Raw genomic sequence first — 25195 nt, forward strand, 5'->3', positions numbered from 1 at the left:
AGAAAGATGAATATGGGTTTGGGCTGTCATAGATGACACTGAAGACAAGATGTTCCTTGAAGACTATATGTGATTTAGCTAAGTGTAGGGGGAAAAAAATTGTGGTTAATTCTAGCAGCACAAGTAGAGACATAGTGGTGGGAATGTGCCTGCCTAGTACAAAGAATGAAGATGTCCTTGAATGTCCTGGAAGGGTCAGGCAGAGCGATGTGGGGCAATAGAGTTAGATGGCTAGGAAGGGGCAAGGTTATGGAATACCCTCAAAATCGTGCTGAAGTGCTTGGAATTTTTGTCTTAGGACACAGAGTCAAAGGAGGTCCTTAACAAGGGAGTTAATAATTACTTAATTAAATTAATCTGGCAGAAGTTATTCAGAATAGAACCAAACAGAATAGAGTGGGAGGCCATAGCCTAGTTGTAGTATGTTGAAAATTTGTGTAATGTGTTGAAAATAAATTGGCAACTATAGCACTTTACATAAAACATGTAAGTAGTTAAATAATCTTTGATGAATGAGTTAATGACTAAGTGAATGAAGTGATAGACCATGATGACTTACTACTTATCAAAAGAAGATGTAGGGCTTCCCTGGTGGCGCAGTGGTTGAGAGTCCGCCTGCCGATGCAGGGGACACAGGTTCGTGCCCCGGTCCGGGAAGATCCCACATGAAGCGGAGCGGCTAGGCCCGTGAGCCATGGCTGCTGAGCCTGCGCGTCTGGAGCCTGTGCTCCACAACGGGAGAGGCCACAGCAGTGAGAGGCCCGCGTACCGCAAAAAAAAAAAAAAAAAAGAAGATGTAGATTTTGGAACTGAGATATATAGGAATATTCAAGTTATTCCATTATTACTACAGTTTTCTGTAAAAATCACAAATGTATAAAATATAAAATTTATGTCAGATGAATTACATATGTTTTGAAACATAAGGAAGACTTGTGAATACTTGAATCCTGCTTTCTCTTCCAAACAATAGATTGATAGCTATTAATTTATGTAAAATATAATTACAGTTATTATTTTGGAATCAAATCTTAATTAGGACTTTTTGAAGAATATATAGGGTAGATTATATTATAAAACTTTTAAAAGATTTTTAAATGTTTTGCTTTTCTTTTGGGAAGTTTGGATGAATTGTTTGGATATAAATTTATGTTTATTTTAAATTCAACTGTATCACAAATGTATTGCTTTTTTAATCTTTTTTTAAAATATGCTAACCCAAAGCAAAATTTTATTCCAATTTTACATTTAAAAATTATTATTAGGTATAGAAACATTTTATAATTTACAATTTTAAGGAAGCAAAATGTTTTCATGGCACTTCTCTTGCCATTTTTTGTCATCTTTACATTTCACTTGATAATAATGAATTTTAGTATTAGATGTATTTATTAAGATAATTTTTAGACTTCACTCTCTTTTAGAGCTATCAACATTTCTTTTGTCATTCATTCATTCATTTAGTCATTCATTTTACAAGTGCTTGCTGAGTACAGAAAAAAGCCAGGAATAGTCCTAGGTGCTGGTTACGTATAAAATTTGTACTTGCTCTCGAGGAGCTTGGTTTAGAAGAGACAGACCACATTAATAACTATACAGTCATACAATGAATACTGCAGAAAGGAATTTACAAAATACCATCAGTGATTAATCTGCTTGGGATTGTGGTAGTGAAGAGTCGGAGAAGATATTCTCCCAGAACATGATACTTGAATTATATTTTGACAGATGAGTAAGAATTTGTCAGGTTACAAGAGAATAACAGGCAGAAAGAATATGATGAATAAAGAGACAAGAGATAAAAATTCGAATAAGTGACTAAAGCGTACAGCACAGGCAGGTGAATTTGAATGGTGAATTTTGGATATTATAGGCTATAAGACACACTAAAAATTGTACTGTAAAGGAACTGATATTATAATATAACTCTGTGGAAGTGTGATTTGAAGAAGTGAGAACCTGAAGGCCTGAAGATGGCTCGTAGTTTAGGCATCACGACTATAGCTAACGCTTATTTTGTATTTACTGTGTGTTGGGCACTGTGTTTTATACAATCCTATGAGGGTAGGTTATTATCCTTGCTTAGAGAGTTTAAGTCAAAGAATCCAAGGTCACACAGCAAATAAGTGGCAGAATTTGGATTTCAGCCCAGTTGGCCCAGTTCTAGATCCAAGTTCTTAGCTATTTCACTAAGCTAGGAATAGAGAAGATGAAAATTTAGAGGAAATATAATCAGAACATTAAGAAATATATCAGAATATCATGGAAAGATTTTAGTAAGATAAGTACTTATTAATAATATATTTATAAAATGGAAATTTGTATGTTTAAGTAGATTTTTATTCTTGTTGTTTTTATAAACAAGGAATTGAATATTCTTCAACCTAAAGATACCTTTCGTCTTTGGCTCACTGCAGAAGTTCATCCCAACTTTCCTCCAGTTTTATTACAGTCAAGTTTGAAGATAACATATGAGGTAAGAAGATTTAAAACTTGAAACGTGGGCTTCCCCGGTGGCACAGTGGTTAAGAATCCGCCAATGCAGGGCACGTGGGTTCGAGCCCCGGTCTGGGAAGATCCCACATGCCACAGAGCAACTAGGCCTGTGCACCACAACTACTGAGCCTGCGCTCTAGAGCCCGCGAGCCACAACCAGAGTTCGCGTGCCACAACTACTGAAGCCCACGTGCCTAGAGCCCGTGCTTTGCAACAAGAGAAGCCACTGCAATGAGAAACCTGCACACCGCAACAAAGAGTAGCCCCCACTCGCCGCAACTAGAGAAAGCCCACGCGCAGCAACAAAGACCCAACACAGCCATAAATAAATAAATGAATAAATAAAATTTATGAAAAAAATAAAAACTTGAATCACTAATTATGTAAGTGCAGTAATTTAGCATGCCTTCTAAAGCTCTGTAGACAAAAAGCACTCAAAAACTTTTGTATATTTAGATGAAGTATATACATAAATAATATGATATTTGTAAAAATACATTTATATTTTTCTTTTAAATATTATTTAATATCATTAATTTTTTGTTTTTTATTGTAGTAAAAGACATAATGTAAAATTTACTATCTTAACCATTTATAAATGTACAGTACAGTAGTGTTAACCATATGTACCTTGTCGTATAACAGATCTCTAAAATTTTTTCATCTCACAAAACTGAGACTGTATCCACTGAAGAGCAACTCCCTATTTCTCTTTCCCTCCACCCTTTGCAACCACCATTGTACTTTCTGTTTCTGTGAGTTGACTACTTTATATCCCTCATATAAGTGGAATCATGCAGTATTTGTCTTTTGGTGACTGGCTTATTTTATTTGGCATGATGTCCTCAAGGTTCATCCATGTTGTAGCATATGACAGCATTTCCTTCTTTCTTAAGGCTGAATAATATCCCATTAATATGTGTGTACTACATTTTCTTCATCCATTCATCAGCCCATGGACATTTAGATTTTCTACCTCTTGACTATTATGAATAATGTTGCAATGAACATGGGTGGGCAAATATCTCTTCAAGATCGTATTTTCAGTTTCTTTGGATATATACCCAGAGTGGGATTGCTGGATCATATGGTAATTCTATTTTTAATTTTTTGAGGAACTTCCATACTGTTCCACTGTGGTATACCATTTAACATTCCCACCAATAGCACACAATTTCTCTGATCCTTACCAACACTTGTTATTGACTCCTGTATTTTTTTTAATAGTGGCTGTCCTAACAGTGTGAGGTGATATCTCACTGTGGTTTTCATTTGTATTTCTCTATATTTAGTGATGTTGAACATCTTTGTATATGCTTGTTGGCTATTTGTATGTCTTCTCTGGAGAAATGTCTATTCAAGTCTTTTGCCCATTTTTAATTGGATTTTTTGTTGTTGAGTTGTACTAATTTCTTATGTATTCTTTATATTGACCCTTTATCAGATATATGGCTTACAAATATTTTCTCTCATTCCATTAGGGGTTCCTTTTAACTGTGTTGATTGTTTCCTTTGCTGCGTAGATGTTTTTAGTTTGATGTAGTCTCATTTGTCTGTTTTTGCTTTTGTTGCTTGTGCTTTTAGTGGCATATCCAAAAAAATCATTGCCAAATCCAAAGTCATGAACCTTTTCCCCTGTTTTCTTCTAGGAATTTTTAGTTTCAGGTCTTAGGTTTAGGTCTTTAATGCATTTTGAGTTAATTTTTGTATTAGGTGTAAAGTAAGGGTCCAACTTCACTCTTGCACATGGATATCCAGTTTTCATATCATTTGTTTTTTGACATAGCTAAGTTAGATTTTCAGTCTTTGTTTTCTTCTTTTGTTCATTCGTTCCCTTCACCCATCCATTCATCCATACATCTATCCATCAGTCCATCCTTCTAACGTGTAATGCTTGGCAGATCCTCCCCAAACCTGATGCATCCAAAACTCTATGTGTTTGTAATGATATTGTGGAACTCGTCCAAGTCATAACTGAAATAATAATAAGAAACTGAATTAAAACTTTTAAAACACTGGTTTAAAACATTCTGCTTGCATTTTCTCTCAACTTGTAGAATATAATCTCTTATATAATCTCTTGTCTGATGAAAAATATCTTATTGGTGTTTATAACTACCTGTTATTTTAGATCAGTACTTCCATTTTCCATCTGAAGGCATTAAGTCTCATGTAGGGAAGAAAAAAGCTAAGGATTAATCCAAGGAATGCAAAAATGATTTAATATTTGGAAAGATATTAATTGAATGAATGTCAATTATAATGTCTAGTAAGAGAGAACTTCTCCAGCCACTCTCTCAGTATACTCTTTTACTAAACTATATTGCAGAACTGGATTGTACAAGCTCTGAAGGCAAGGGCTATGTTTTTTCTTGCTTTTTTTTTACTTATTATATAATATGTGGCATTTAGGAAGAATACAGTAATATTTCAATAAATGAAGAGTTAATATATATCAGGGGAACTGTTCCTTGAAGATTTTAACTTAATGTGTAGCGTCTTCCAGTATCCTTTTTTAGGAAGTAATTTGATTATATTTTTATGGAAATTTTCAGTTTCATTTAAGTTACTGGTGAATTTTTTTTCTATTTCTTAAATCAATGTAAATGATTTTAACTATTCCAGGAAATAGTGCAGTTCATTATGTTCAAAATTATTACTATATATATGTACACATATGTACACACACGTTTTATTGTATTTAAAAATTGTGGAATCTTCATTTTATTGTTTGTTTCTTCTCTTTTTGATGAGTTGCTGGAGTTGTTTTTAAAAATTTATTACATTGAATCTGTAGATTGCTTTGGATAGTATAGTCATTTTCACAGTATTGATTTCTCCAATCCAAGAATATGGTATATCTCTCCATCAGTTTGTGTCATCTTTGATTTCTTTCATCAGTATCTTATAGTTTTCTGAGTACAGGTCTTTTCCCTCCTTAGGTAGGTTTATTTCTAGGTATTTTATTTTGGATGTGATGGTAAATGGGATGTTTCCTTAATTTCTCTTTCTGATCTTTCATTGTTAGTGTATAGGAATGCAAGAGATTTTCTGTGTATTAATTTTGTATCACACAACTTTACCAAATTCATTGATGAGCTCTAGTAGTTTCTGGTAGCAACTTTAGTGTTTTCTGTGTATACTGTAGTATCATGTCATCTGCAAACAGTGACAGTTTTACTTCTTTTTCAATTTGGAATCCTTTTATTCCTTTTTCTTCTCTGATTGCCATGGCTAGGACTTCCAAAACTATGTTGAATAATAGTGGTAAGAGTAGACATCTTTGTCCTGTTCCTGATCTTAGAGGAAATGTTTTCAGTTTTTCACCATTGAGAATGATGTTTGCTGTGGGTTTGTCATATATGGCTTTTATTATGTTGAGGTAGGTTCCCTCTATGCCCACTTTCTGGAGAGTTTTTATCATAAATTGGTGTTGAATTCTGTCAAAAGCTTTTTCTGCATCTCTTGAGATGATTATATGGTTTTTATTCTTCAGTTTGTTGATGTGGTGTATCATATTGATTGATTCATGAATATTGAAAATCCTTGCATCCTGGGATGAATCCCACTTGATCATGGTGTAATATCCTTTTAATGTATTGTTGGATTTGGTTTGTTATTATTTTGTTGATGAGTTTTGTGTCTATGTTCATCACTGATACTGTCCTGTAATTTTCAGAGAAAGGCAAATATCATATGTTATCACTTATATGTGGAATCTAAAGAAAAGGTACAAATGAACTTATCTACAAAGCAGAAATAGAATTATAAAATATATAACAAATGAAGACCTACTGTATAGCACAAGGAACTCTTCTTTTCCCATATATATGGGAAAATAATCTAAAAAAGGGTGTATATATGTATATGTATAACTGATCCACTTTGCTGTACAGCAGAAACTAACACAACATTGTAAATCAACTATACTCCAATAAAAATTTTAAAAATAAAATTAAAAAATAGAAAAAAATTTGTCACAAATAACCAATGTCATACTTTGTGATTTACTTTTTCTTATTAATTCTTTTCTATTCACTGAATTTCCTGCTCTTTTCATTATTTTTTCTTCCTTATGTTTTCCTTAATTTGTACTGGATTTCATTCTTCCTGATTTCTTATGCTGAATGCTTAATTGATTTAATTAACTTGAATTAATATTGAAATTATTTTAAGTCTGAATTTTCAGTTGAATATATATTTTACCTTATAACTTGACATACTAGTGTTTCTGTTTTGTCATTTTCTAATAATCTTTATTTGTAAACGATTTTCTCTGTAATTGTACATGATTTATTCATTTTGCATAACCTTTAGTATAGGGTCTTAAAACAAAAAACAAAAAACCCTAAGTGGTTGTTCAGTTTCCTTAGTGCTCAGAAAATTTTGTCTGTTCTATGAAAAATTTTGGTAACTGTTTCATAAACAAAACATTTTCATTTAAAAGTGTACATTTGGAAATGCACTTAGTAAAAAAAAATACTTAGGCCCTTTTTCTTTTAATAAAACAAAAGTTTTTATTTAAGAGAAAACAGAATGAAAAGGTTTGCAAAGGAAATTATTTTTTTTTTGTGGCAGGCATTCTTAAAGTACTGTTCTGAATTTTTCATTAATGTTAGAAACCAGTTTGAAGGGAAAAAAAATACTTTTAAAACAAAGTAAGTTTTTTTTAAAAAAATCTTTATTGGAGTATAATTGCTTTACAATGGTGTGTTGGTTTCTGCTTTATAACAAAGTGAATCAGTTATGCATATACATATGTTCCCATATCTATTCCCTCTTGCATCTCCCTCCCTCCCACCCTCCCTATCCCACCCCTCCAGGTGGTCACAAAGCACTGAGCTGATCTCCCTGTGCTATGCGGCTGCTTCCCACTAGCTATCTATAAAACAAGGTAACTTTTGAAATGGATTTATTTTGGTCTTTTTCCAAGAATTCAAAAATTTTTTTCTTCCATTTTGATAATTAAAAAAGATAATATAAACAGATTTTGGACATGTGGATAAGTGTTTTCTGACTAGTACTAGTCCAATGTACAATTTCGGTTCCTGGGTTTGAATTTGTGTTATAAGCCTAGCAATGTCAGGTAATACCCACCTTAAGTAAAGTGGACTGATGTTCAAGGAAGATTAGTTGACATTACATGTAAATAGTAATTTGAAGTCCTTATGGAAATTCAGATAGTACTGGAGAGAAAGAACTGGCGTATTGAAGTCAAAAACACCTGCCTGATAATAATCAGTATCATAATTCGTACTGTAAATGATGGTTTTGTTTCAGTAAAACACCTCAATGATCATGTAAAACTTATTTGGTTATTTTGAATATTGTTGGTTGTGTAGGTTTTTTTTTTGGGGGGGGGGTACGCGGGCCTCTCACTGTTGTGGCCTCTCCCGTTACGGAGCACAGGCTCTGGACACGCAGGCTCAGAGGCCATGGCCCACGGGCCCAGCTGCTCCGTGGCATGTGGGATCCTCCCGGTCCGGGGCACGAACCCGTGTCCCCTGCACCGGCAGGTGGACTCCCAACCACTGCGCCCTATTTTGGATTTATAATTGAGATGAGCTATTAGGTATAAGGAGTTTAAAACTAGTTTTATATTTGTACGGTTTTTTTTAACATCTTTATTGAAGTATAATTGCTTTACAGTGGTGTGTTAGTTTCTGCTTTATAGCAAAGTGAATCAGCTGTACATATACATATATCCCCGTATCTCCTCCCTCTTGAGTCTCCCTCCCACCGTCCCTATCCTACCCCTCTAGGTGGTCACAAAGCACTGAGCTGATCTCTCTGTGCTATGAGGCTGCTTCCCACTAGCTATCTGTTTTACATTTGGTAGTATATATAAGTCTATGCCACTTTCTCACTTTGTCCCAGCTTACCCTTCCCTCTCCCCGTGTCCTCAAGTCCATTCTCTATGTCTGCATCTTAATTCCTGTCCTGCCCCTAGGTTCTTCAGAATCTTTTCGTTTGTTTGTTTGTTTTTAGATTCCATATATATGTGTTAGCATATGGTATTTGTTTTTCTTTTTCTGACTTACTTCACTCTGTATGACAGACTCTAGGCCCATCCACCTCACTACAAATAACTCAATTTCGTTTCTTTTTATGGCTGAGTAATATTCCATTGTATATATGTGCCACACCTTCTTTAGTACATTTTGAAGTAACATAAAATAAAATAGTTTAAGTCAAACTTGGTAATGGTGAAAAGTTTTTGCCTTAAAATATGTTCTCAATATGTTAAATACTGATTTATTTTATTTGTAAGGTTTTAACCAATATGTTTGTTTTTTCTCTAGTCACCTCCAGGTTTGAAGAAAAATTTAATGCGTACTTACGAATCTTGGACTTCTGAGCAAATTAGCAAAAAAGATAATATACATCGAGCTCATGCTCTCTTCAGTTTTGCTTGGTTTCATGCTGCATGCCAAGAAAGAAGAAATTACATTCCACAGGTAAGTAAGAACATGTCTTGGATATAGTCTAAGGTGTACATTTTTTCATATTAGAATATTTTTACAGTTTAGTATAAATAGCTAGGATTACTTCTTAATTTGATTCATGATTTATAAATTTATATCTCTGATTCCATCTTCTCTGTTAATCTTCTGGACTGTATATAGTTATCTAGTTCACATGTTTTTGAATTAAAGTGTTTAGAACAATGTGTGAGCCATCATAATTCATCATTGTTAGGTATCATTTTTATGGTTAATATCTCACCAGTTCAAAAATGTTCAAAAACCGAGTTCCCATACCTGTTTTTCCTTTAGTATATTCTGCTCAATGATAGGCATTGATATCTGTTTACTTCCCTAAGTTAGAAGCATAAGAGTTGTTCTTGGTATGGTTTTCTTCCCTACTCAACTTGTGTTTAAATCCTGTTGATTCTACTTCTAAAATGTAATTCAAATCTGTACATTTCTCCTCACTATTCTTTTCAAGCCTCATCACCTCTCACCTGAATTACTTTTCCAACTCTTCTACCTGCTTTTTCCATTTAGCAGCCAGAATTATTTTTCTAATATGTAATTTTGATTTTGTCACTCCTCTGCTTAACACCCATCAAATGGAATTCCACTGTACTTGGGAAAAAATATGCACATTTCTTACCATGATCCAGAAGGAAATATTTGCCTATCTTTTCAACCTCTTCCCAGGCCCCTTTTTTTCTATCTGTTCTCTACACCTCAGTCACATGGGACTTCTTTATGGTCTTTTAATCCATCAAGCTTTCTCACCGTAGGCTCTAGATTTTATTTTTAAACCACCAATAGAGCACAGTTTTTCATGGCCATGGTAGTCCTAGCTGGTACCATGCTCTGATCTTCTTGCCAAATGCCTATCTTAGCAAAAATTTCAGCATTCTTCCATCTTTAAATGGATGGGAAACTATCCTCTTTTTTTAAACTTTGTCTACTTCTTTTGGGATAATCTTTCCTCAAACTGCCCTCCCCATCTGCCCACCTTTTAGCCTTTCTCTATATTTCAGTTGCATATCAAAATAAGAGCATAGGTTCTGGAGTTTCAGTCCTGACTCTAGAATTTCCTTGCTGTATGACCTTAGGTAAATTACTTTATCCCCTTGACTGTAAAATGTGAATAATGATCATATTTACCTTTGTTGTGAGGATTAAATGAAATAGTGTATGTTTAGAAGTGCTTAACACAGTGCCTGGTATAGCCTATCAATAAATATTTGTCAAACCAATGAAATAGTAAATAATAATAGCAATGTTTGTTTCATATATTTTACACACTATACTTATTAAAGGGTACGCTTATTATTTTTATTTTACAAAAGTAGGACAGTTAATCTCGATGGTAATTAACTTGAGCTTGGAAATGGGCAGGCTCACCATCTTCTAAAGCCTTTGCCCCTAATTTCCCTGACATTCATCCTTAGGTAATGTATCAGTTAATCCTGATGCATACATGAAGAATAGTCATAGTGATGCATTTTTGTGAGAAAACAAAACTTACATTTTAAAAACAAAATTAGTTTTTTTTTGTTTTTTTGGGGGTTTTTTATTTGTTTTTTTGTGTGTGTGTGTGGTACGTGGGCCTCTCACTGTTGTGGCCTCTCCCGTTGCGGAGCACAGGCTCCAGACACGCAGGCTCAGCGGCCATGGCTCATGGACCCAGCCGCTCCACGGCATGTGGGATCTTCCCGGACTGGGGCACGAACCCGTGTCCCCTGCATCGGCAGGCGGACTCTCAACCACTGCGCCACCAGGGAAGCCCAGTTTTCATTTTTTATTGTGACACATGCACATATTATAAATTAAAAAGCTATGAAAAAGCTTGCAAATTAAGATTTAGTCTCCTCCCTCCTTATCCCCTGCCACTCAGTTTGTATTTCCAGGGCACCTACTGTTCACCATTTCTTGGATGTCCTTCAGAGATATTATGTAAATACACAAATATATTTTATGCATTTATATGCACACATATGTTCTTTTTAATTCAAATGGCAGCACATTATACATACAGTTCTGTACTTTGCTTTATTAACCAATACATTTTAGAGATTGTTAAATATTAGTACCTATTTAACACCTAATTTTAAAATATGATTTGTATTCATGATATCCGTATAAATATTTTTAGGCAGTTTGTATTGTTAGATGGGCATAAATATTTTCTTTAATCTTTGCTATTACAAAAAATATTGCAATGGATATCCCTATGATTGCCTCATTTAACACTTGTTCATGGTGGCCAATTCCTAAATGTAGAATGTTTGCTTCAAAAGATATGTGTATTTTTAAAAGTTCATGAATATTACCAAAATGCTCTACATAGAGGATATAGCAGTTCATTTTCACACAAACAAAAATATTTGAAAATGTCATTTAAAAAAACATTCTGCTCTGATAAAAATCATAAATTTAGAGGTAAAAGCAGACAAAATATTGAATGCCATTAATTGCTAGATGTCATGTCATAGGGATATGAACTCCACAAACTCTATTTTACTTCTTTTCCTTATTTGGTTTTGCTTTTTTTTTTTTAACAGCCAACTTTGAGAAGTAAAGATCCACTGTTAATTCAACTTAGTTTTCATTCCCTGTGTTAGTAAAAGATTATTCCTTTGCTGTTTTTCATTGCAGTGCTGTGTTAACTTCCCTATTTTACACATGTATATTGTACCTCTAATACTGCATTTGATGTAATGTCAGTTTTGTTTTATATTTGTTATTCTTTGATATTGTGTTATTCTTACTAGTTTGTGAGTACCTTTATAACAGGCTTAATCTCATTCATAAGAGCACTTTACACAGTGCCTGGATTTCCATGTCAGATAAATAGGATTTGATTGGCTACTGAGAATCTCTCCACAATTTACAACATAATTTCTGTCAGGAATTGTGATATGAATAACAAAAATTACCATTCAAATTTTTGTACCGTATTTTTAAAAAATCATTAATCATCTAGCAGTATATCAGTAACTGTGCTTTACAGAGTATAGTTCTTATTTCAGAATTAGTATTTTAGTTGGAAGTTGCTATATTAAGTAATATTGATAGCAACAGTCTTGAGAGTTTTATGAATACTGATTAATTTTTAAGGTATTTTTAAAATGTTGAAATGAGCATTTTTCTTCACAAATAAGATCTAATAGAGTTATATAAGAAATTTTATTAATAAGACTTCGTTTTGAGTTGGTAGAAAGTTTATTTAAAATGTTATGAGAACTTTGTTAACTGCCGATGGGTACGTATCCCTTACACATTTTTTTCTCTTAACATCTTTATTGGAGTATAATTGCTTTACAATGTTGTGTTAGTTTCTGCTCTATAACAAAGTGAATCAGCTGTATGTATACATATATCCCCATATCCCCTCCCTCTTGAGCCTCCCTCCCGACCTCCCTATCCCACCCTTCTAGGTGGTCACAAGGCACCGAGCTGATCTCCCTGTGCTATGCAGCTGCTTCCCACTAGCTATCTATTTTACATTTGGTAATGTATATATGTCAATGCTACTTTCTCACTTCGTCCCAGCTTACTCTTCCCCCTCCCCTTGTCCTCAAGTCCATTCTCTACGTCTGTGTCTTTTATCCTGTCCTACCCCTAGGTTCTTAGAACCTTTTTTCTTTTTTTTGATTCCATATATATGTGTTAGCATACATATTTGTTTTTCTCTTTCTGACTTACTTCATTCTGCATGACAGACTCTAAGTCCATCCACCTCACTACAAATAGCTCAATTTCATTTCTTTCTATGGCTGAGTAATATTTCATTGTATATATGTGCCATATCTTCTTTTTTTTTTCTCCTTTTTTTTTAAACGTGTTTATTAGGGTATAATTGCTTTACAATGGTGTGTCAGTTTCTGCTTTATAACAAAGTGAATCAATTATACATACACATATATCCCCATATCTCTTCCCTCTTTCATATCCGTCCCTCCCACCCTCCCTATCCCACCCCTCTAGGTGGTCACAAAGCACCGACCTGATCTCCCTGTCCTATGCGGCTGCTTCCCACTACCTATCTATTTTACATTTGGTAGTGTATATATGTCCATGCCACTCTCTCACTTTGTCCCAGGTTACCCTTCCCCCTCCCCATATCCTCAAGTCCTTTCTCTAGTAGGTCAGCATCTTTATTCCCATCTTGCCCCTAGGTTCTTCTTACCATTTTCTTTCTTTCTTTTTTTTTTTTTTAGATTCCATATATATGTGTTAGCATACGGTATTTGTTTTTCTCTTTCTGACTTACTTCACTCTGTATGACAGTCTCTAGGTCCATCCACCTCATTGCAAATAACTCAGTTTCATTCCTTTTTCTGGCTGAGTAATATTCCATTGTATATATGGAATATATATATACACGTCTTCTTTATCCATTCATCTGTTGATGGACACTTAGGTTGCTTCCATGTCCTGGCTATCGTAAATAGCGCTGCAATGAACATTTTGCTACATGACACTTTTTGAATTATGGTTTTCTCAGGGTATATGCCCAGTAGTGGGATTGCTAGCTCATATGATAGTTCTATTTTTAGTATTTTAAGGAACCTCCATACTGTTCTACATAGTGGCTGTATCAATTTACATTCCCTCCAACAGTGCAGGAGAGTTCCCTTTCCTCCACATGCTCTCCAGCATCTATGGTGTGTAGATTTTTTAATGATGGCCATTCTCACTGGTGTGAGGTGATAACTTATTGTAGTTTTGACTTGCATTACTCCAGTGATTAGTGATGTTGTGAATCCTTTCATGTGTCTGTTGGCAATCTGTTTATCTTCTTTGGAGAGATGTCTCTTTAAGTCTTCCACTCATTATTGGACTGGATTGTTTGTTCTTTTGATATTGAGCTGCATGAGCTGCTTGTATATTTTGGAGATTAATCCTTTGTCAGTTGCTTCATTTGCAAATATTTTCTCCCATTCTGAGGGCTGCCTTTTCATCTTGTGTATGGTTTCCTTTGCTGCGCAAAAGCTTTTAAGTTTCATTAGGTCCCATTTGTTTACTCTTGTTTTTATTTCCATTTCTCTAGGAGGTGGGTCAAAAAGGACCTTGCTGTGATTTATGTCATAGAGTGTTCTGCCTATGTTTTCCTCTAAGAGTTTGATAGTTTCTGGCCTTACATTTAGGTCTTTAATCCATTTTGAGCTTATTTTTGTGTATGGTGTTAGGGAGTGATCTAATTTCATACCTTTACATGTAGCTGTCCAGTTTTCCCAGCACCACTTATTGAATAGGCTGTCCTTTCTCCACTGTACATTTCTGCCTCCTTTGTCAAAGATAAGGTGACCATATGTGCATGGGTTTATCTCTGGGCTTTCTATCCTGTTCCATTGATCTATATTTCTGTTTTTGTGCCAGTACCATACTGTCTTGATTTCTGATTTCTTGATTTCCTTTCAAAAAAAAGGAAGAGAGCAACTAAATGAACAAACAAACCCACAAATGAAAACAAACACTAAGAACTAAACTAAGATAAACATGAAACCAAAAAGGAATCAAATGCAGAAAGCAAACCCCAAGTTCACAGTTGCCCCCAAAGTCCACCCCCTCAGTTTTGGGAACACTCATTGTCTATTCAGGTATTCCACACCGGCAGCGTTTACCAAGCTGACTGCGTGGATTTAATGCACTGCTCCTAAGGCTGCATGAAGAAATTTCCCTTTCTCTTCTTTGTTCGCACAACTCCTGGGGCTCAGCTTTGGTTTTGTCTCTGCCTCTGAGTGTAGGCCAGCCTTAGGCATCTGTTCCCTGCCCAGACAAGAGGGGGTTAAAATAGTGTCTGATTAGGGCTCTCTTGCTCACTCAGACTGGGGAGAGGGAGGGGTATGGTAGTCTCAATTGCAATGCGGGGTGTGTCTGCAGCAGTAGAGGCCTGTGTGACTTTGTAACAGCCTGAGGCACGTCATGTGTTCTCCCAGGGAAGTTGACCCTGGATAATGGGACCCTGGAAGTGGCGTGATGCACAGGCTTCTAGGGGTATGTGGGTAGTGACCTGCGCTTGCACACAGAATATTTGGTGGCAGTGGCGGCAGCAGTAGCAGTCCTTGCTCACCTCTGCAGTTTGAGATGATAGCCGCGACTCATGCCCGTCTCTCGGGCTTGCTTAGGCAGTGCTCTGCCATCTGTGGGCACTTGGAGCAGGAAGCCCCTCTCCTTGCACACCCCAAAACAACGGTCTCTTGCCTCTCTGGCAGGTCCAGACATTTTCCCGGACACCGTCCCAGCTAGCTGTGGCGCACTAACCCCCTCAGGCTGTGTTCATGCAGCCAACCCCAGTCCTCTCCCTGGGGTCTGACCTCTGAAGCACAAGCCTCAGCTCCCAGCCCCCACCTGCCCTGGCAGGTTAGCAGATAAGCATCTCAGGCTGGTGAGTGGTGGTCAGCACCAGTCCTCTATGCAGGAATCTCTCTGCTTTGCCCTCTGCACCCCTGTTGCCGTGCTCTCCTCCATGGCTCTGAAGCTTCTCCCCTGCCCACCCCCCATGTCTGCCAGGGAAGGGGCTCCCTAGGGTGTGGAAACTTTTCCTCCTTCACAGCTCCCTCCCAGAGGTGCAGGTCCCATCCCTATTCTTTTGTCTCTGTTTCTTCTTTTTTCCTTCACTCTACCCAGGTATGTGGGGAGTTTTTTGCCTTTTGGGAAGTCTGAGGTCTTCTGCCAGCATTCTGTAGGTGTTCTGTAGGAGTTGTTTCACATATAGATGTATTTTTGATGTATTTGTGGGGAGGAAGGTGATCTCCATGTCCTACTCCTCTGCCATCTTGAAGGTCTGTGTCTCCCTTACAGATTTTTAATTCTTAGGTATAGTTTAACTTAGGTATAGTTAACTGAAATCTTTTTTGTTTTCACAATATCTATAATATTATTAAAAAAAATAACTATCTAAATGCTAGTGACCTCCAAATTTTTATATCCAACTCAGACCAAGATCTAGGTTTATATATCCAACTGTTTATTTGACCTATCTAGTTAGATGTCTCAAAAATGACTGAAGATGCACATATTCTAGATCCAAGTACTAGAACATTAGCTTCTCAAGAGCACAGATTTTTGCCGCTTTTGTTTACTGCTATATTTTCATTGACAAAAACAGTGCCAAGTATATAGCAGACACTCAGTAAGTTTTTGTTGAACACTTTGTTCATTGATCTCATGTTATCCCTTTCCAAACCTTGTATTCTTTCAGTGTTCTACCTGTGAGTGAATGTTGCCAACATCAATTTGAATAAGCCATGAGCTTAGAAGTCATTCTTAATATCTCTCTTTTTGGCATCTTCATCCTCCACTACAATCCAATACAAAAATTCTTTCATTTCATTGTCCTAACTATCTATCTACTTTTGTTTTTCTGTCATTTCTTACTCTTTCCCCACCAGGGTGACTTTCCCTTATCTTTTATATTAGGTCAGAGCTCTTTCTTATATATACCAAATATGTTTCTTTTCCTTAAACATATTACAGTTTGTAATTGTATGTGTATTTGAGTAATTGATTGTATCCACCCCTCCCCTGACATTTGACTGAAAGCTACATGGAAACAGGGATTATATATGCTTTTGCTCATTCTTTTATTCCCAGAGCCTGACATATAATGTGCACTTAATAAATCTTTTTGAATGATGAATGAATAAATTAAATTTGTATCAATATTTCTGAATATTATTCAAGTCTAAATAGATTTTAGTTTGAACTTATTGCATAAAACTAATTACTAGTCATAGTTGATGAAAGCCCTATAGAAATTATTTTTAATTATTTCATATTATTTTCTATCACATATAAATGTCTTTGAATGTTCTTTTTATACAAGCATAGTAGCTATTAGCTGTAGGTTTATAATTTTATTTAGTTACAATATAAATGCTTTGTGGGTCAAATGTACAGAAAATAATACTATATGCCTTTAGACCTTTAAATAATTTTCGTAATATTTCTGTTTTCATGTTTGTAGAGAAAATCCAAAATTCTGAAGGACCAAATTATAGGAAATCTCTCAATGTATACACTCTATGTAGACTCAATGATTTACTACGCCAATTTGTTCTTTCTATATATGACTCTTCTGCCACATATTTAAGTGATAAAAACATTTATGACATTATAAAATCCTTTGCATGCTATAGAGATCAATAAATTTACTTTTTTAATTACTCTTACTTTAGAGGTATTGTTTTATTGTTTTTTTAAAAAATTCTCAGTAGTTGCCTTTTTTTTCTTTTAGTCTGTATTAAACATTCTTTTTAAGATTGTAAGGGCAATGATATATGCATATATATTTTTTAACACTGCTTGTAGTTCTTTAATTTTTTAAAAATTTGTTTTGATAGGGTTGGACCAAGTTTTATGAGTTTTCTTTATCAGATCTTCGGGCTGGTTACAGCATTATTGACAGACTCTTCGATGGTAAGTTCTAATGATGAAAACTTTGACCTCTGGTGTCAATGAAAAAAATTTTTGAGCTCTTATTAAAAATAGGGTTTTTTTCAAGAGTGACTTGACTTCCTATTATAAAATTTGCTTTTTGCTTTTCATTTTGTATTTAATGTTTTGAATTCCATGCTTGTGAAAGTTCATATATTATCTATTGTGGTCATTGGTTTTGATATAATCCATTAGATTTCTGGTTGATCTGTAGCTCTCAGGAAGCAGAAAGCTAGAATGACCTTGTCTTTACTTCACGGCCTTCACAAGTTTCAGGCTTCAACTAAATTATTCATATCTCTTTCAAAGGAATTGTTAAAATTCAAGAATATGGTAGACCAAGAATCTGTAGAATCACAATTGTATGATTAAGTAGAAATCAGGAATCAAGGTACAAATAATAGCCTCCTGAAGACAGGAATGGTCCAATCCCTGAGGGTTATTGCTCAGGGCCAACTCAAGCTAACACTAGAGTTTAGAGCAATGATGGATTAGAGAAGAGAGTATGTTGATAGGACTCTCAAACTTAAAACTATTCTAAACAACTCTAGATTCTTGTCTCCCCGACCATCTTGTAGCCTTGCCAAACTACTCTTCCCTGAGTCTGCCGCATTTCAGTAAATGGCACCACCATTCATGTAGTTGTTCAGGTTCAAAGCCTATGAATAATCCTTGATTCTTCTCTTTTTCTTATCCTCAGACATCCAATGCTTTGGCAATTTCTGTCCCCTCCATGTCCAAATCACATCAAGATTCTGTTCTCATCCTTCAACTTCATCAATCCTTGGTAGTCCAAGAAATAGATTCTTTCAAAAATTCTCCACAGAGTAAACAAATTTATTTTTTAGAAAAGTAAAGTAAAGCATATAATTCACTTTCAAAACCTACAACCACATTTATCTTCTTTCTGTTCCTTGAACAAACCAGGCTTGTTCCTACCTGAAGGTTTTGGTAGGTGCTCTTCCTTCTGTCTGAAATGCTCCTCTCCCAAACCTTTATATGATTTTCTTCTCTTATCATTCACATCTCAGCTTAGAGGTATCCTCTTCAGAAAAGTTTTTTATTATCACCAAATCTAAAGTAATTTACTAATTGTTTTCTATCCCCATGTTCTGTTTAATTGTTTTAATACATTACTGCTACCTTATACTTTCCTGTTTATTCATTCATTTTTTAAAATGTTGTTCGTCTTTTCCAACTAGAGTGTAATCTACATTAAACAAGGTCTTTGACTATTTTGTTTACTCTGTATGTCCTTAACATCTGTAGCAGGACCTAGCCCATGGTAGTAGGCACTGTTAAAGTTGGTTGAATTAACGGCATCATCATTTATTCTGTAACTTGGTTTCCATGAAAGGATAAGGATAGACGTCTAGCATGTGGACAAATCCCATTTTTTTTGTAGTTTTCTTTTATTTTAATTTTTTATTGAAGTATAGTTGACTTACAATGTTTCATGTGCACAGCAAAGTTATTCCATTGTACATATATATATATAATATATATATATATATATATATTTCAGATTCTTTTCCCATGTAGGTTATAACAAGATACTGAATATAGTTCCCTGTGCTATATAGTAGGCCCTTGTTTATCTATTTTATATATAGTAGTGTGTATCTGTTAATCCCAAATTCCAAATTTATCCCCCACGCACTTCCTCTTTGGTAACCATAAGTTTGTTTTCTATGTCTGTGATTCTATTTCTTGTTTTGTAAATAAGTTCATTGGTATCATTTTTTTAGATTCCACATATAAATGATATCATATGATAATTTTATTTTTCTGTATGACTTAATATGATTATTTCTAGGTCCATCCATGTTGCAGCAAATGGCATTATTCTTTTTTGTGGCTGAGTAATATTCCATTATATATATATATCTGTAGCACATCTGCTTTATCCATTCATCTGTTGATGGACATTTGGGTTGCTTCCATATCTTGGCTATTGTAAATAGTGCTGCTATGAACATTGGAGTGCATGTATCTTTTTTAATGAGAGTTTTTATCTTTTCTGGATATATGCCCAGGAGTGGGATCGCAGGATCATATGGTAATGCTAGTTTTAGCTTTTTAAGGAACTTCATACTGTTCTCAATAGTGAAAGCCCTAATTTACATTCTCACCAACAGTGTAGGAGGGTTCCCTTTTCTCCACAGCCTCTTTAGCATTTATTGTTTGTAGACTTTCTGATAATGGTTATTCTGACCTCATTGTAGTTTTCACTTGCATTTTCCTAATAATCATCAATGTTGAGCATCTTTTCATGTGCCTGTTGGCAATCTGTATAATTTCTGTGGAGAAGTGTCTGTTTAGGTCTTCTGCCCATGTTTTTGGTTGTCTTGTTTGTTTTTTTTTTATATTGAGCTGTATGAGCTGTTTGTATATTTTGGAAATTAATCCCTTGTCAGTTCATCATTTGCCAATATTTTCTTCCTTTCCATAGGTTGTCTTTTTGTTTTGTTAATGGTTTTCTTTGTTGTACAAAAGCTTTTAAGTTTAATTAGGTCCCATTTGTTTACTTTTATTTTTATTTCTTTCACCTTAGGAGACAGATCCAAAAAATATTGCTATGATTTATGTCAAAGAGTGTCCTGCCTGTGTTTTCCTGTAGGAGTTTTACATCAGTAGTATCCAGTGTTAGGGACTTCCCTGGCGGTCCAGTGGTTGGGACTTCACCTTCCAATGCAGGTTTGATCCCTGGTTGGGGAACTGGGATCCCATGTGCCTTGCAGCCAAGAAACCAAGACATAGAACAGAAGCAATATTGTAACAAATTCAGTAAAGACTTTAAAAATGGCCCACATCAAAAAAAAATAGTATCCATTCTTACATTTAGGTCTTTAATCCATTTTGAGTTTATTTTTGTATATGGTGTTAGAGAGTGTTCTAATTTCATTCTTTTACATGTAGCTGCCCAACTTTTTACATATAGCACCACTTATTGAAGAGACTATCTTTTCTTCATTGTATATTCTTGCCTCCTTTGTTGTAGATGAATTGACCCTAAGTGCATGGGTTTATTTCTGGGCTTTCTATCCTGTTCTGTTGATCTATATGTCTGTTTTTGTGCTAGTACCATACTGTTTTGATTCCTGTAGCTTTGTAGTATAGTTTGAAGTCAGCTTATTCCTCCAGTTTCATTCTTCTTTCTCAAGATAGATTTGGCCATTTGGGATCTTTTGTGTTTCCATATAAATTGTAAAATTTTTTGTTCCAGTTCTATGAAAAATGCCATTGGTAATTTGATAGGGATTGCATTGAATCTTTAGATTGCCTTGGGTAGGTAGTATCGTCATTTTAACAATATTGAGTCGTATAATCCAAGAACACCATATATCTTTCCATCTGTTTGTGTTGTCTTCAGTTTCTTTCATCAACATCTTCAGAGTACAGGTCTTTTACCTCCTTGGGTAGGTCTATTCCTAGGTATTTTATTCTTTTTGATGTGATGGTCCATGGGATTATTTTCTTAATTTCTCTTTCTCACATTTTGTTGTTAGTGTATAGAAATGCAACAGATTTCTGTATATTAATTTTGTATCCTGCAACTTTACCAAATTCATTGATGAGCTTTGGATTTTCTACGTATAGGATGTAATTTGCAAGCAGTGACCATTTTACTTCTTCCTTTCCAATTTGAATTCCTTTTATTTCCTTTTCTTCTCTGATTTCTGTGTCTAGGACTTCCAAAACTATTTTGGATAAAAGTGGCATGAGTGGGCATCCTTGTCTTGTTCCTGATCTTAGAGGAAATGCTTTCAGCTTTTCACCATTGAGAATGATGTTGGCTGTGGGTTTATCATCTATGGCCTTTATTATGTTGAGATATGTTTGAGTCGCATTTTAATTTACATGTTTATGAGATTTTAAAAACTTTTAAATGAAGTATGATACGTGTACAAAAAGTACTTATATCATAAGATTACAGCCCAGTGAAATTTCCACAAACTGAACACTCTCATGTAGGCAGAACCTTAATCAAGAAACAGAACATTACCAATACCTCAGATTTTACTCTAATGCTGCCTTCCAGTTACTACCATTCTCCAAGTTCTCCCACCCCCATTCCTTTGGTAAAGACCAGGCACCTAACTATATAGATTAGCTTTGCCTGTTTTTATAAAACTGGAATCATACATCATGTATTCTTTAGTCTTTGGATTCTTTCAGTTAACATTATATTTGAGAGATTCATCCATATGCTTACATGTCATTGTTGTCCATTTATTCTCAGTGCTATATAGTTTGCCATTCTGTGATTGCATTTCTTCTCTTGGTGGGTAGTTTTCAAGTTTTTTCTTGATGGACATGTGGGTAGTTTGGGATGATTGCGCTATATCTTTGGGTGACTACTTGAATATACTTCTGTTGGGTATATATGTAGAAGTAGATAGGATATTAATTTATTTGTTCCCCATAGTTATTTAATGCCTAATAGTATTCCAAATGAATTTTTTGTTTATTTAAAAATTCTTTGAATTATACATCAGAAAAGTACACATAAAGGTATAATTCAATAGATTTTCATAAATTGAACCTTTGTAACTAGCCCAAAGTCAATAAATAGTGTATTACCAACATTCTGGAAGCATCTCCCCCACTCCTTTTTACATATGACCCAACATTTTCCCATTTTGTGCTAAGGCCAATCAGTTTTCTGATTTCCATGAGTTGTTTTTTTAATGTTTATTTTGAAACACAATTTTTTTTGAGGATATATACTAGTACTTTAGCTTGCTTAGAAACTTGGTAATTTTCCAAAAGGCTTTTGAACATTTATTTGATTTTTATAATATCACTTTGAGGCAAATATTATTAATGCTCTTTTAAAATGAGGATACCAAAGCACAGAGAGTTTGAATGATTTGTTTGTCATTGTTTTTCAAGCTTGCGATGGAATTAATAGCATCATATGTTTTTTACATACATCACACCAGTGAATTGTTGAGAGGAAGATGCTTCAAAATGATACTGAATCTCATGGTAGAAGTCTAAATATAATCTTATGATTACAAGATTTCCTGATATTAAGGGACCTCCACATATGGAGAATTAAATGTAAAAAAGGGGAATGATTCATTGAATTTTATAGTAATGAAATAGTCTAAACTAGTAATGCTAGCAGTGATGTTAACTAGGTAGATTAAAATTGTGTTTCCTGCATTTACTGCTGTTGGGGAGGAAGAAATTTTCTTCTACCCTTCTGGGTTCTTCTGGCTGGTCTAAGAATTTACACTGACATGAAACAGATTAACAGGAGAAGATCAAACAAAAATTAATAACATGTATATATAGGAGAGACCCAGGAAGACTAAGTAACTTGCCAAAATGGCTGAAACCCTCACCTTAAATACTATCTTCAACTAAAAACAAAAGAGGGTGTTTGGGGTAGTGGTTTTAGACTTCAGAAGGGAGGAAGGCAGTTAACATGGAGATGCAAAAAAGCAGATGTTTGGTAAACAAATTGCTGGGCTATGCAGAGACAATGGGACACAGGGAGGAATTTTAACAAACAGACTTTGCCAGGTTCCTTCCTGTCCACCATACCTAGTTCATATTATAGTTATCTATGTTGGTAGCTTCCTTCCTGGAAAAGGTCCTCTGTGATTATAGTATTAATATTATTAATATTAATGAGCATTACATTAAGCATTTTAAGGAATGATTTAAATGAATTAAATATGTATTGTTATATCCTATAAATATAACTGGAGCCAGGAATTTGTTTAATATTTTCAAATTTGTTTTAGAAATTTTCTAATATCCTAGAAATGAAACGAATAATTTTTTTTTAATTATAGGTACCAAAGATGTACAATGGGAATTTGTACATGGTTTGCTAGAAAATGCTATTTATGGAGGACGTATAGATAACTATTTTGACCTTAGAGTTCTTCAGTCATACCTGAAACAGTTTTTTAATTCTTCAATAATTGATGTATTAAACCAAAGGAACAAGAAAAGCATTTTTCCGTACTCCATATATCTACCAAAATCCTGCAGCATTTTGGTAGGTAAAATTAATTATTTTCAATTTACTACCAGATAGAAACTTGAACAATTTCTTATATTGTTAAATATATGTTGTTTCTTTTCAAATGTATAAGCAATTGTCATTCAAAAATATGGATTTTTTTTTTATTATGCCAATATGCAGCCTGATTCTTTAAACTCTAGTTAGGTGTCCTATTACTTTTGGATACTTAATGATCACTGATTGATGATAATAGGATATAGTAAATAGGTAAATCGTGACGGGGGTGGCCAAGGAAAATTTTTACATTGTAGGGCTGCCATGAAGATCTGGAATGGGAGAATATGCTACTTCTTCATAGTTATGAGAGTACTCTGATACATTAAATTTGAAAGAAAGCAAATATTATTTAACAAATATCTATCTTCATACTCTGGCTTATAAATTTAAAGAAGTTCTAAATATACAAGAGAGATTCACTTTATCTAGCTTTCATAGCAACATTTTTGTTTATGTGTATTTATTTTATCCAGCTGTAGCTTTTTGCTTTGAGTCATCATATAAAAGCCTCCTAGAATGCAATAATCTTTTCCAGAAAATAATACAAAATGTAGCCCAAAGATTTCAATTCTAGTTTATTTTGCCACAAATTTGTATTTGTGTGAATGCCCAAATAACGTTTTCATTACATAGAGTATTAAAATTATACATTTCTTCATGAATTACAAAATATATATATTCAGTTATATAGTTCTATCAGTATTGTGCCTTTTCCTCTTATTCAAATATTTTTCAAGAAAATTCCTTTGTTTTAGTGATGTAAATCAGAAAACAAAGCTTAAAAATCAGTATTAAACATATTACTTTATTGAATATCTTATCTATTTTGTTATTAAGTATTCCATCGATTTTGTTTTTCAGTATCTTTCATTCACTTACTCATTCATTCAATAATACATGTTGAACATTTGCTCAGTGATAACGCTGTTCCAGACTTTGTGGATCTCTTGATGCACTGTGGAGTTTACTTTCTATTGGGAGAACCTTAGAGTGAATGAGCAAACAAATATCACATAGTTATTTATTATATATTTATTTCAGATAGTGTACCGTGAGAAGTCTTTCATCTCTATTGTTTGAAGCTTAAATTGAAAAATAAAATATATACAGAAAAGTGTACATCATAAATGTACAATGCAGTGCATTTTTATACATTGAACACATGATTGCCACCAGCACTGCGATCAAGGAACAACATTTTCAGCTCCCCAGAAGTCCTCCTCAAGTTCCCTTCTAGTTACTACCTCCCCAACAAAGGATACATTAGCTTAACTTCTAACAGCCTGTGTTAGTTTTGCCTGTGTTTGTACTTCATGTAAAGGATATCATTTGGTATATATTCTTTTGTGTCCAAATGAGGATAAATCAGTTTGGACATGTAGTAGTCTACTATTTAGGAAATATGTCAGTGTATAGTCCTAGGTAGAGAGAAGACTCTAGCCACACTAGATGAGAAAATTTCACAGACATTTAAAAATGAATAAAGTGTATAAATACAAAGAATAATAGCTTTAAAATTATAAGATGATTATAGGAATTCCCTGGTGGTCCAGTGGTTGAAACTGTGCTTCCACTGCAGGGGGCGTGGGTTCGGTCCCTGGTCGGTATACTAAGATCCCGCGTGCTGTGAGGCACGTGAAGATCTGGAATGGGAGATTTTTTTTAGATGGGAGATTATTTTCCATCTAAAAAAAAAGAAAAATTAAAAAATAGAAAAAAAAATTATAAGATGATTTATGAGAGTCAATGTTTA

At 34.5% G+C, this 25195-nt stretch overlaps 1 protein-coding gene across 2 annotated transcripts in view; it reads left to right on the top strand.

The window, feature by feature from the left end:
- DYNC2H1 (dynein cytoplasmic 2 heavy chain 1) overlaps positions 1-25195 on the top strand; it is a 372064-nt gene that overhangs the window by 223678 nt on the left and 123191 nt on the right. For both annotated transcript variants that reach the window (XM_060157926.1, XM_060157925.1), the window contains 4 exons: positions 2366-2476; positions 8799-8954; positions 17306-17381; positions 23210-23418. In XM_060157926.1, coding sequence (XP_060013909.1) covers positions 2366-2476; positions 8799-8954; positions 17306-17381; positions 23210-23418 — 552 coding nt within the window. The remainder of the gene's footprint in view (positions 1-2365; positions 2477-8798; positions 8955-17305; positions 17382-23209; positions 23419-25195) is intronic.

Source organism: Lagenorhynchus albirostris, chromosome 9 (genome assembly GCF_949774975.1).
Source record: "Lagenorhynchus albirostris chromosome 9, mLagAlb1.1, whole genome shotgun sequence".
Taxonomy (NCBI): domain Eukaryota; kingdom Metazoa; phylum Chordata; class Mammalia; order Artiodactyla; family Delphinidae; genus Lagenorhynchus; species Lagenorhynchus albirostris.